The 13,784-nt window shown below is 39.7% G+C and overlaps 1 protein-coding gene across 3 annotated transcripts; it reads right to left on the minus strand.

Annotated features, from left to right (window-relative positions):
* Window positions 1–4,272: 4,272 nt before the first annotated feature.
* Window positions 4,273–13,487, minus strand: LOC121611671 (sodium- and chloride-dependent GABA transporter 2-like). 3 transcript variants are annotated; one of them, XM_041944340.1, is made up of 16 exons: window positions 13,372–13,480; window positions 12,669–12,712; window positions 11,986–12,187; window positions 11,640–11,774; window positions 10,626–10,766; window positions 10,452–10,530; window positions 10,230–10,362; window positions 9,993–10,127; window positions 9,378–9,481; window positions 9,164–9,288; window positions 8,959–9,071; window positions 8,718–8,855; window positions 8,214–8,316; window positions 7,649–7,749; window positions 6,744–6,914; window positions 4,273–5,668 (listed from the first exon to the last, which is right to left on the minus strand). In XM_041944340.1, exons 3-16 carry the CDS (start codon window positions 12,179–12,181, stop codon window positions 5,504–5,506), a joined length of 1,839 nt encoding a protein of 612 aa, XP_041800274.1. In that variant the 5' UTR covers window positions 12,182–12,187; window positions 12,669–12,712; window positions 13,372–13,480; the 3' UTR covers window positions 4,273–5,503. The 3 variants fall into 3 exon arrangements, with proteins under 3 accessions (XP_041800274.1, XP_041800266.1, XP_041800282.1); XM_041944332.1 differs by lacking the exon at window positions 12,669–12,712 and having other exon boundaries at window positions 13,372–13,487; XM_041944348.1 differs by lacking the exons at window positions 12,669–12,712; window positions 13,372–13,480 and having other exon boundaries at window positions 11,640–11,709; window positions 11,986–12,117.
* Window positions 13,488–13,784: the final 297 nt, after the last annotated feature.

Genomic DNA, 13,784 nt, shown 5'->3' on the forward strand with positions numbered 1-13,784 from the left:
CTAATGTGCACTGTGTAATGATATTACAACCATGTATGGTAATGCCCTGGATGCACAAGCAGGAAACCATCTGTCACACAGCTTTCATAAGTATGCCAATTCCCACAAGTGGGATTTCCAGACCAAGGAGCTTGTGTTCATCTGCTTAGCATCCAAAAATTGTCACTAGCAAGCTGTTAAACCGGAGGGGTTTGGGCCTTTCTAATCTTCAATCCTCACAAATTGGATTCACACCTTGTGCGCAAGTCGAGAGTGTTGAGCAGGTTGCCAGGGAGTCAGGGCACACATTAGAGGTGACACCTGTCTCACTCAATTCACGTAGTCCTCAAAAGTGATTACAGCAGTCACATACGGGCTATAGAGGCCAAAGACTACAGGGTGTCTCTGAAGGGAGACGTGAAGGTCAAAAACATTGTGCAATGCTTCCTCTCTAGTTTTTTTAATTTATGATGAGATTCTTCTGTTTAGGTGGAACTACAGAGGCCAATACTGCCCCTGATAAATTAGAATAACATGACAATAAGATAAGATAAGATAAGTTAGACTTTATTAATCCCCAGCTGGGGAAATTGGGGTATTACAGGCAGCAGGTAATGGCAGTTGGAAAAAAATAGCAACAGAAATAGAGACATACAAAATACTGAATAAAAGCTGACTATATATGTGTACATTTTATACAAAGGACTATATAAGAGAAAAAATATGTGAAAAATATATGTAGAAAAATATTTTGCCGGAAAGAACTATAAGAAAAATTACCATAAAAATATATACTGCCAAAAATTCTGTAGAATTTCAGAGACTTTACACAGATTGCAAATGGTGGATAAAGTGACTACAGCATTAATGCTATTGCACAGAAATAAGTATGTATATGTCACAGTAGAATACTATTATGTACTGATATGTAGAGTACTCAATGAGAGTGGAAAAAAAGCAACATTGCAAGGGAAATGTAGTGTTCTTCGCTGCTGTGTCTTTGTATTTAAAGCATGTTCGTCTACTTATTCAGATGCAATGGTACATACTGAAAACAACCTGATTTATATCTGCTCTTGAGTCACATATTAAAATTGTTTAAATCGTGTGGATAGACAGACAGATATATTTTTTGATTGATACAACTCGGGTGAAAATGCTCTTTAAATATGTAGTATCTGCAATTATCAATTCTTTTTCACAATCTGAGCACAGCAGGCAGAATGAAACTTTCTGCTGGAAGTCATTTTGCAAGGCAATGCAAGAAGTAAAAGTAATGCATTTCATTTCATTTCTTTTGGCAAACCATTGAGTTTCAGTTTTGGCCCTCCAAGGGAAAAAGTGTGGGCACTCCTGACCTATATATATCTACATATATCTATATATATGTGCGTGTATCCATATATATTTATGTGTGTGTGTGTGTGTGTGTGTATGCTGCTATACATTATGAATGTGCCTTTTTAATTTGATCTTGAACTTACTGAGAGCATTTACATATCATTGAGGTGTATTTGGTTGAGTGTGTGACCTGCCAAGCATTGACCAATCAAACCTACTGAGCCATTAAACATATTAGCATTAAAAAAGTAAAAATTGATTTTTGCACAGCTTCAAATATTGAGACAATGGGGCATTAAAACCCACTTTTGTGTTGTTTAATGATCAAAGTGGTGATTTGCTTATGTGGGACATCTGGTACAACGAGGATGTGAGGGCTGAGCTCTAAATGAGATTAATATAGAGGCTTGGAGATACTCATAAGCCTGAGGCAGGTGAGAAGTCTAAAAAGCTTAGATCAAAAGGGTGCCTGCCTCGTGCCTAAAGTCACACGTAAACAACAGTTAATTGGGATTAGCTTTCTGCTTTACAGCTATGCGACTACTTAACACACTCCTGTGCAGGTTAAGTGCGCTGAAAGCGTAACAGGAAGTGCTGTGACGAACAGGAACCGGAGCTAATCTGTTAGTAGGTCAAGAAGACACATTATATGACTGATCTAGAACATATTGTACCACATAACGCACAACTACTGTTATTCAGACTAATGCAACATTAGCCTATAAGCAGCAGCTTCCTCTCTTCACCCACTTAAGTTGTTCTTCCTTGCGGGGTTTCAAATGCTAAAATCGAATTTGTTTTCGATAAAAAAAGCTTCTCGTCACATGCACAGTCTCAGAAAAAGCAATAACCAACGCTGTGAGGTGAGATACAGAATACAGAAATCCCAACTCTGTACATATGCACAGTGGTTCAGACGTCCACAGGAAGGTTAATACAGTTAAAACTAACTACAGAGTGATACTCTCCTGGAGTATAGGCACCATTATGACAAATTACTATGTCCTCTAAAAAGCATAGTAAGAAAACAAACTTAAAAGTAGAATTTACTTTGAATATTTGTCTCAAATAGAGCTGAAAATTCAGAAAATGGCAGAAAATCAGCTGATTGGTTGGACATAAACATGAGGCTAAGGTGCTAGATGAGGATGTGCTTTAGAGAACTATGCTTTAATATGAAACATAGGATGAACTTCCTGCTAAAGTATCCTATCAGGTCACTGTGTTGCCGCGGGATTAACGTTGAATAAGTGAACACTTTCTCTCAGGCCATGCTGTCTCAGACTCTCCATGGTGCCTGTCGTGTAATGTCTGTGTAATCTCTGCTTGAGAGTGGCCCAGACAGCCAGACACTCATGTAAGGCAAGGGATTAACATCTAATGCTCTCCTTTCCTCTCCCACCTACGTATGCACAGATATTGCAATCCGTTACAGGGAACACTCCTGCAGGGATACGTTTTTACAAAAATCTCATGTTCTGGGAGAGACTGTCGATTAGAGACTGACTGTTTTGGTTTATGGTATACAACAGGCCGACACAATGGTGTTTCTAATATTTTTTCCAACCAGTTTGTGTCAGTCTGGGCAGCAAGAACATGAAATCAAAGCACAAGTGTCAAAATGTGTGTAACGTGACAGTTCAGCCAGCAGTTATCACGTCCTGCTGGACTGAAGAAGCAGCACTGCTGCTTCCTCTATCTCTAGCTTTAGCACATTAGCATCCACATCAGATGCAGCCTATTCATTGGCTTTTTGCTCGTATACTGTCCGAAATCTGCAACATTCAAACGACAATTCATAAAGATGATAATGGTCAACATTTGTAAGAAGTAAGAGGAATGTGTGGGTACGTCCTGGATGATAAATAAATACTCTGCTGTAAACAAACAAGGTGAAGCTGTGACTGCATTTAGACAGTGTTCCCCTGCTGTGAAAATGGGAACCCTCTATATGAAACCTTTACCATGACTGGATCTTCGCATTTGCTGCTGAAGCACCCTCTGGTGGTCAACCTTCAGCACAGTTCATTCACAGCATGCACACACTGCTGGGTGTTCAATGCTGTTTAGTTCTGTTACTGGTGTTCAAACCACACCTCAGTTGGACAGTCGCCCCCATGTGGTGGTTGTAGTGGTTTAAAAAGTGTGTTCAATGAATGAATGTTAGAGCCCACAGGTGTATGTGATATTTTCATGTTTCCATTCAGGTTTCATTTATTATTCTATTGCTTTAGGTGATGCACCAGGATTCGCATTTTATTAATTGACCAATTGTATTGTTATTGTTTTATTTTTTAATAAGGCGGCTGAGCAGTACTAATGTCCTCTTGGAATATGTGTTTGCTTGTCAATGGCCAAAACCAGTCTTGCCCCTCTATCTGGGGCTTAATAAAGCTTCTATGTATAAATATTTGCATACAATTATTCCTAATTATGAGCCCACACCTGCAGAAGTTCCTGTCATGAATTTTCATTTACAGCGAAGCATGTTCAAAGTTTCCAGAACTTCAACTCACTTTTTTTTTTTTTTTTTTTTCTTTTGAACGACTTAAATGTTTTAACCATCAGAGTTGATCAGTATCCGGCACTCATAAATCAAAAAACTTATTGCCAGCCTCATGGATCTGTAATTTCAAAGTTCTGCCAAGAGATGTCCTACTGTCAACCTCCATGAGACAGCACTCCAGCAAAACATTTTAGGCTGCAATATAGTCAGTATTCGCAGACAGGAAGAAAAGTGACACTCTACGTAGGTGCATGCATATATTGCTGCAAATAAACAGCAGAGGTTTGAAGCTCAACTGAAGCAGGAAATCAAGATGTTTTCAGCTTTAAAAAAAGACCTGCAGCGCCTCCCAGGGGCCAAAACCTGGAATAGGTGATGACCAGTATAAGGTACAGTAAAACTATTGCTGCGTAAGAAAACAGGAAATGTGCAAAACACTCATGAGCTCAGAAAAATCAGTTATTATATAATTTATTTAGAAATTACAATATACTTTTGAAAAACTGGGCACATTTGGGTAAGAAAAATAACTTTACACTGTGAGATGTTTTGAAATATGGAGGTCCTGGGCTATGGGCAAAAGAGCAAGAAGTCTTGGGAGAGAGGTGCATTCTAAGAAACACACTGTATGCTGCTATGGTACAGGAAGATTTACCAGTGAAAAGGTTAGTTATTACATAAGTAGACTACGAGCTGACCAGAAAATCAGGTGTCTGTCTGGTGTTTAAATGTCCTCCTTTCCCACAGACGCTCCAGCAAAATACAGGGGAAAGTAATGCATTACAATGCCTCATTATTTGTCCTTTGTTTTTATATCTGTGTGTAACTGAATCGTTTGTGACCATACCATGATCAAAAGGAATGCACAATTAAGTTTTGTATTGCAGCCCGCATAAAGTGTACCTGCATTGTGATTAAAATGTGAAACAGCTGAACACTGACGTTTTAAGTTACTCTGTAATTAAAATGAATGAAAAGCTCGGAGCAGGCTGCACACCCAGGTCTCTCTCAGTTCCAGGTGTTAAAGGCACACTGGTCTCTTATAATCATGACATGCACTGCATTGAACAGGTGCATTGTAAAGTGCTGGACTGAAAAACCTTCATCACACCACATGAACTATTTTCTATACCTGTTTTTCCCAGACATTTTTAGTAAGTACATCACAATTTTCAAACGTAAACACAGCAATACATTGGATACCCAAATTCATTGCTCGCTTTTTCTCAGAGTTCTTGTTTTGCTCCCAAATAACTAAAGTAGTGCATCCTATAGTTAGGTATTAAACACTACTACTACTAACTATTTTTTAGCTAAATTCCTTAGAAAAGCTCCCCCATTTTCCCAGACTTCTTGTTTTATTCCCAGTAATGACAACCATGCACTCAGTTGTTATTTAGTTTAAAAAAAAAAAAAAACTTTCCCCAAAGTTTGTGTCATTATCAGAAATATAGGGCCAGCTGGTGTACACAAGGAAAAAATACGAATGTATGAATCGTATATCCACAATCTAGAAGATCAAAGCACCTTATTGGAGATGCTGCCAACACTGTAATACATCATGGGCTTTTTTTGCTTGTTTGTTTTGGTTTTTGGCAGTTTTGAATGACGAGCATAACTGCTGAGGATCTGCACTCATCGCAGTCACAGTTCCGCCTCCGTCCTTTTTTTTGCAGTTTAAATGAAGGATGATCTCTGAGCTCTGTCGCCTCTGTCATCAGGACTTGCTGCCGTGCGCAGTGTGTACAAGCCGGTGAAAGTCTGAAATGCTTCTTTATTTGACGCCGTCTTTGATGTTGCGGTAGGTAAGTCCTTTGCTGGAGTGCAGAGAGCTTTCAGTCTCTGTGAGGAGAAAGAGAAGGTTCACCATGGTGCAGCAACAATCCCGCTGAACTCCAGTCATGTTTCCCATAAAACACTGTCAGTCTGTGGCAGACTATGCTCTAAATCAATAACAACTACAATACACAGCAGTGCATGCTTTCCTTATCATCACTGCTAACTTCTGTTGTTGCAAAGATGGGAAATTGATGTAGAAGATGGAGTCGCGGCCTGCTTTGTTTTACCAGCCAGTCAGGAGCCTGTGCTTACACGTCTGAGACTGTCCTCACAATGAATAATTACAGCATCAGTAGTTTCTGCAAATGCTCAAAGACATATGTTTATGTTTAAGAGGCAAAGCCCTCAAGTGGCTGTAGAAGTGTAGTTCTTGTCAGTCATGAGCAAAGGAGGAAATAGTCTCATACTATATACAGTTCTAGAAGTTATAATAATAGTGTGAAATAAACTCTGCAGAAGGAAAGAAACCTTTATATTTTACGGATGTGAAAACATCTGCATTCTTGGGAATAAGTGCCAGCTAGCAACAAAAGGTTTGGTAGAAGTCGAACTGAGAGCTGTCAGACCCCTCAAACCCATTGTTTGTTGTTTTTCTGGGGCTCTGCCTTCCACATAACTCGGATATGATTCATGCAGTAAAACCCAACCAAATCTTATGCACAGACGTGTCAGAAAAAGGTCAAAACAGTATGTGCTTTTAGATGCATTAAACGCTCCAAAGCTTGCTACTGAACCCAATGCATGCTGGAAGACTGCTACTGTACTAGTTCAGGCTGAATACCTTTTATGACAAGAAGCTATGTGTGCACAGATCCAACACACCAGATTGGTATTGGCCCCAGTACTGATCTTTTCAAGAAGATCAGATCTCAGCCAAATGTAGCCAATATACACAATACAGTTTCTATGTCGACATCAGCATAAAACTCAGTGTTTCTTCTATTGTTTACATTCATTCACTCTATTACCCTGGTACAGATAGCCTAAACTGAGGTATTCATGAACTGATTTACACCTACATGATTTTTAGTTTGTAACCATCCTAACTCTGCTGTCTGATCTCAACTTGTGGCTGTACCTGTCTCAGTGTTCCTGGAGTGACGCTCACAGCATAGAGCATCCACAGAGGAACCATGAGTGTTGAAGACAGAGTGAAGAATCCTCCAATGGTGTAGCCCCACCAGGGGTATTCATAGGTGTTGTTGAATTTGAGCGGTGTGTATTTGACCAAGGAGAAGAGAAACGTGCACTAAAAAAAATAAAGAAAATAAATAAAAGTTTAAAAAGCAAAGAGAAGAGGAGGCATGAAAACACACTCAGAGTGCTCAGGTTACTAATTTGCACTGCAAACATAAAAGCAAATTTACAACTGGCTATTCTGTATTTTATTTACACACACTGGAAACCTGCATCAGCTGACTGGTAATATCCTGTTTTATTCACACAAGTGTGCACAACAACCACATGGTTTGCTGCTGCAGCACCAAAACTTCATATTTCTTGCATGTTAATTTTTTAGTATGCTTGACTTTGCTAACACCTAACGTCCATGTTTACATCCCTCTGAATTCAACATAGTTAATCTGGTTTAAGTGTAACCATTTGTAATACAGCAAATGGTCTGCAATGATTCTACTGGATTTGTTTTTTGTAGTTTTTGCAAATGTAAAGCTTGAAAAAAATTCTTTACATAAATGTGGTGCTGACAGATAACAGTCATCAAATATCTAAATTCTTTAGATCATTATGTAATGACATTTTTCTTCAAACACCAATGATGAGCTTAAAAACAATTCCATCGAAAATGAGACAGAATGGCCTTCAGTTGCAATACAGCAGCTCATCACTGGTGCTGGTTTCCATCTGTTTGAGACATGGACAACCTTCAGGACAGAAGCCTCTGGCAGCTGTCAGATACACTCACTTGTTAGTGCAGCGTGAGCAAAGTTACAAGGAAGGCATGGCCACATTTCCAGTACTTACAGTACAGATAGCTGGCGTGAAGTACTGCCAACAATATTTCATAAAAGACCACGGCCGATACCCGATCATGTCCTGTATATTATCATACTGACGATCAGCACCTGAAGGAGATAAGCAGATACATCAGCATGATGGTGTACACAAATCTAGAATCCAGCATATCTCCAAAAACATACAATGCGTACATCAAATGAAATATTCAAACCCATATTTCCATCAAGCTGATGGTGTGTTAGGAAACTTTGGGATCTCAAGCAAGGCTTCCCTCCACTGAGCTCTTACACCTTCTAAAATGAAGCAATGTGTGTCCATACCTGGTCACAGTATGTCTGTGCTGAGGTTAACCAAACTAATGATTTGTCCCTGTTTCATGCAAATAATTGTCATGATGATTCACATGCAAAGAGGCAAAAAAGGATGAATTTATTTTTCTGCTTTTCTATCCTGTTTACTGTCTCATGGCCCCTCAGGGTGGGAACCAGTGGTTTAAAAACTAACTGAGATAATATAGAGTGATCCAACTTTGGTTCCAGCAGATTTTTACCAAGATAAAAGTTTTCTTTACCGTAGATCCATCCAATACAGACAGACTGAAGAACAGCAAAAAGCAGGAGTGTCATCCCACTGCAGGCGTAGTAGTCAAACAGCTGGAAAATATAAAGGCCTCCCTGCAAATAAGAAGAAAGCGAGCCCTTCAGTGAAAGTCGAAACCAGGTTATCATCATCAAGAAGTGTTGCACACTTTTATTTAGATGAAGTTTAGGCCCTCAAGCTATCTTCAAGATCAATAATCATGCAAACGCAGGCACTGGTCTGTTATATAGGCCATACTCTGTCTGTAACAACTTAATTTCCCCAGCATGGGATCAATAACGTTTTATCTTATCTTATCTTAAACTATAAAGCAAACAGGGTAGACACAGTATATTCTACTGTATTGTTCATATAAATACAACTCTGATTCCAAAAATGTTGGGCACTGTGTAACACATAAATAAAACAGAATGTGAGTAGCTGCGTTTATTACAGTGATATCTATGTAAATAAAAGTATAATTTTCACCTCTCACCTCTGTGACCATCAGAAGGCCAAGGAGGAAACTTCCAGCAGAAATTGCAAGAAGAAGCAGTTTACGGCGACAGTTGTTTTGAAAGTAGTCAGGATACATGTCAGAGATGGTTGTGACCAATGCCTCTTGATATACAAACTGTGGTAATGAAATAAATTATTTTGTATTAAAACAAAAGAATTGTAGTATGGGGTCTGAATGTAATTATTACGTTCCAAACAGACTTGATATGTAGTCCTACCTCACTGTCTAATCCTAAGAAGATGATCATAATGAAGAAGAAAATAGCCCAGAGCTGGGGAAGAGGCATCAGAGCCACAGCACGAGGATAAGCAATGAATGCCAACCCCGGACCTGCAAAGGCACACAAGAAACAATTCAGAAACAGGAAACAATTCAAACAGCATCACTCTGGGTTTCTCTCATATATTATTAACCTTTCATACCTGATTCAGCCACCATTGATATATCCACACCTTGCTCCTTTGCCATGAAGCCGAGCACAGAAAAGATGGCGAAGCCAGCCACAAAGCTCGTTAGACTGTTTAACAGGCACAGGGACACACAGTCTCTGTGGATGAAACATGAAAACATTAGTAAACCTGTGCTCGAATCCAAATTATAGTAACTAGTTTGAACAAAACTGAGTAAAATGCAGACCTGTAGCAGTTGTTGGTGTACTTGTTGTAACTTCCTAAAGAAGTAAGAACACCTGTGCACACTCCATAGGAGTAGAAAATCTGGCTGCCAGCATCCATCCATACCTGAGGGATTAGAATGAGTTTATGTTTATCTCAGGTTTGTGCAAATGCAAGACTCCTGGAAATTAAGTTTATATATAACCAACTGCTGCTAACGAGGAAATGTTTAATAAGGGTATGTACCAAGTCGCAAAACAGTCACACCGAGAGTGTCTGAAAATTGTTCACAGACAAGCAATTAGCAACTGTTAGCATGCTAACATTTTATGTTTACTGGTAGTTACCAAATGTGATCATGCCAATAATTTGGTCTTTCTGGTAAGTACCAAATGGTAGCATGCTAACATGCTAAACTAAGATGATAAAATTTAAATTATACCTTTTAAACATCAGCATTTTAGCATTGATACTGTGAGCATGTTAGCATGCTGACATTAGCATTTAGCTCAAAGCAACACTGTGCTGAAGTACAGCCTCATGCAGCCTCTAGCCTAGCTGTAGACTAGCTTGGACCTCGTTTATGGTTCTATTCAGGCACTCAAAGCACTTGGTTATGGTTAAGAGGAGACGGTACCTCCGGATCAGCGAGGCGGGACGGGTCTGGGTAGAGGTAGAACATGATTCCATCTTTGGCCCCCGGTAACGTAAGACCACGAACAAGCAGCACCACCAGCATTAAATATGGAAATGTGGCAGTGAAGTAGACCACCTACGACAGAACCAACAGATAAGTTTGGTGTCACTTTTTAAGATTTAACAGCATTTGCATGAAATCCGACACAGATTACGAGTTACAAAAGTAGTACTATACCTTTCCTGTTGTCTTCACCCCATTCCAGACACAGAAGTAACACAATATCCAGGCAAGAAGCAGACAGAGGGCCAGATCCCAACGAATGCTGCCAATTTCCTCAATTCCACTGGACAGACCCAAGATTCTCCTCCTGCAGCAAAGGAACAATTAAAGAACAGTACAACAACAACAAGAAAAAAGCTGCAGCTCTCATATGATGCCTTTATTCGTGCTACTTACTCCCAGAACTCTACAACTGAAGATGTGCTGTTTCCATACAGGAGCAGGGCAGATGTTTGATTGTGAGCGAAGCAGCCATCTTAAATGAAAGAGGTTGTGAATACTGATCAGCAAGGTGAACGCATTGCACACATTTATGTGTCATAGAAGAGCTGGAAGCTAAAGTCTCGGTACCTGTGTTCCAGCTGTTGTGACAGCTCGCCCACGGAAGCTCAGATGAGAAGGATGAAAACAGGTAGAGAAACGTCCAAGCCAGTATGATGATGTAATACACTCCAGTGTACAAAACAACCACTTGGCTTCCATAACCTAAGCCTGTAGAGAGAGAAATCTTTTTAAAAAGATGAAAAAATAGTCCAAGAAATGAATATGAATTTGTGCAGAACTTTTGGAGGGGCCTGATCGCTGGGTTGGGAGACACTGGATTAATCTACCTAAATGCATACAAAGTATTTAAAAGTAGCTCCACCTCTGTCAGCTACAGTAAAATACTACATATTTACTAATGCATGAGGATTAACAATCTGATAAAAACATATGTACAAATATATCACACGGGGCCCAATTATCAAGAAGGAGGGAGATTTGATACCCTAACCATCTGGAGACCTCTATGAAATGAATTCTCTGAGCCAGGAGTCAAACAGCATCTACCGTCGCCATGGCAACCGTTGACTGCAGTTGGGATTGATTGAGGTGAGCTGATTGGTGCATCTTTACACACACGCAGACACACATACAAGACTCAGACATCCTCACACTTTATCAAGCATTTTTCAACTCTAACCTCCTCATTCATACTTTAACACATTCAGACAGGGGCTGCTTTCACCCAACACATGCAGGGGGCACGACACAAGGGCAAAGTGCCCCTATGTGCTCCTCCAATCTACATTTTGCATCCATCATCCCTTTCCCACTTCTCCAACGATTTATATTCGTTTCAGTTTTTATCTGCTCATTCATGCTTTGAACCAGAAACTCCATTCAAACCTTAAAATCAAGTTTCTATATATATATATATATGTTGCATCACCTTTTCAAACCCTAAAATGCGCTTTAGAGTCAGCTTTTCCTCATCCAGCTTTCACACCATAGTTTATTCAGAAATTGCTTCTCTAGTTTTCAATATTTTATCTTTGTAGATGATAAAAAAAAGAAGAAGCTATGAGCACTATGAGGATGTACCTTCAAAAAGAGGGCAGATTTTTCTCCAACATGTTATTCCACCCTGACTGGTGTACTGGCCCAAAGACGTCTCCAGGAAGAACAGTGGGATGCCACAGGTGAACAAAAACAAAATATAAGGTATGAAGAAAACCCCTTTAAAATAAGAAACAAAATATCCTGTTAAAGTATTGAGAGCATACATTTAAGCAGACACGTGATGATTGGTAAGAATGAATGTAGTACAGTGGCGGGAAGATCTGTTAATTAATTGTCAAAGAGTTTGAGAAGTCACAGTCACTGCATAATAATACTGACAGAGACACACAGATTATGTACATGATGTACCACAACAAATAAGATTTACCTCCTCCATTTTTGTAGCAAAGGTATGGAAACCTCCAGACGTTTCCCAGACCAATGATGTGTCCGGCCACAGCCAGGATGAACTCAGTCTTACTGCCCCACTGTTCCCTCTCCTGAGCTTTGGGCTGAGGAGGTCCTGGTCTGGTCCCAAGGTTCATCAGATTCCTTTTCACCTCTGTGTTTTGTCTTTGGTCCATTTCAGCCTTTAGGAAAAACTCAAATCAATGTTTGTCAACGTGTCAGTCGATGACATGAACCTGTGGTTAGACCTTTTTAAGTACTGCACACAGGGAGACATGTTGGGTTCCAGTCAGTATTCTCAGACAGTATAAATAAGTTCTCAGGTTTCTCTTATCAGGTTTCACTCAGCATGATTTGCTTCCTGAATGGCATAGCGCAAAAAACACACTAGATACTGCACCTGAACAGAGCCGAAGACAGGCCATACAAGCCACCTGCCACCTTAAAAATCAGGTATTAAAACACTATGAAACAAGACTGAGAGTCTGCAGCCATGCTATCAGCTACGTGAGGCTGCACTGAGGCACAGCAGTACATCTGCATCGAGCACGCTCACAGTCACTTTGCTAATCTCCTGATGATAAGCAGGTATAATGTGATGGCACAAGATAAAAAGTCAGAAGAAGGACATGAATGTCTGTAGCAAATGTCATGGCAACCCACCAGATGTGGAGTTGTTAGCCTTGGTTGGCCTGCAGACCGGGCTCCTGGTGGTCAAAGATACCCAGACGCAGAGGTCACTTATCAGAGGCTAATGGCTAAATATTAATATCATGACAAACACAATAACAGCCTACACTGGCAAAAGTAGTAGAAGTTGTTTATTAGGAAGTTATCTAACACTAAATATTTGCTTGCCCACACTATATTGTTAGCGTCTCATGTCAAATTTATTCAAGTTACCAGCTTTGCTACCACTACAGCAGTAATGCTATGCTGATGTTAGCAGCACATGAACTCTGTTTCTAAATGACCTTCAAACTAGGCCATGTTTGAGCTTACACACAGCTGGTGCAACCCAGTGCTGCCTATTCTTCCAAAGATAAAAGTGGTGTTGTTTTTTTTTTTTTGTTTTTTTTTTGAAAAATTCAAGAGTTTATTTATCTATTTATTTTTGTTTCAAATATTTTTCTTTTTTAAAGGATGGCGACACACCATATATTTATAGTTCAATATGCTATTTCATGATTTTTTTTTGCCTTAGATTTCGCATTTCTATGCACAGAAAGAAAAAACTCCACACTTTTAACACAGCATTAAAAAACACTTTGATGATCACCATTAATACCTTACTCAACAGCAAATCATAAGCTAAACCTGAATATAATCTACTCCAAAACTTGAAGCTAAAAGATGCACACATTACCTTGAGCTGCCTCCCCCGACGGCTGTTTTCTGACAGAAAACACGAGCTCCTCTCCAAGAATGAGTGGAGTGAAATGGGTTTCTGTGAGGAGTGGCCACTGAGAGACTTCTGCGTCTTTTCTTTAGAACCAGTAGAACAGGGCACACACACATGCACGTGAGCACACGCACACACACACATACAGTATCAACTACTATGACTATTTTGTCTGTTTGCCAAGATAAAAAAAAAGTGGGGGGGGGGCAGGGTGTTCTCGTTTATCTTTTGGTTACACACTTACATGCAGTATATTTGTCTCCCTCTTGTTGTGCTGTAAAATACATTTGAAAGAGCTGGGTCTTATCAAAGAGCATCATCATTGCTGCAGTCAGGTTTTCATGAATCAATAGTCATTTTGGGACTCTCTTGCTTTG

Source organism: Chelmon rostratus, chromosome 2 (assembly GCF_017976325.1).
Source record: "Chelmon rostratus isolate fCheRos1 chromosome 2, fCheRos1.pri, whole genome shotgun sequence".
NCBI classification, from domain to species: domain Eukaryota; kingdom Metazoa; phylum Chordata; class Actinopteri; order Chaetodontiformes; family Chaetodontidae; genus Chelmon; species Chelmon rostratus.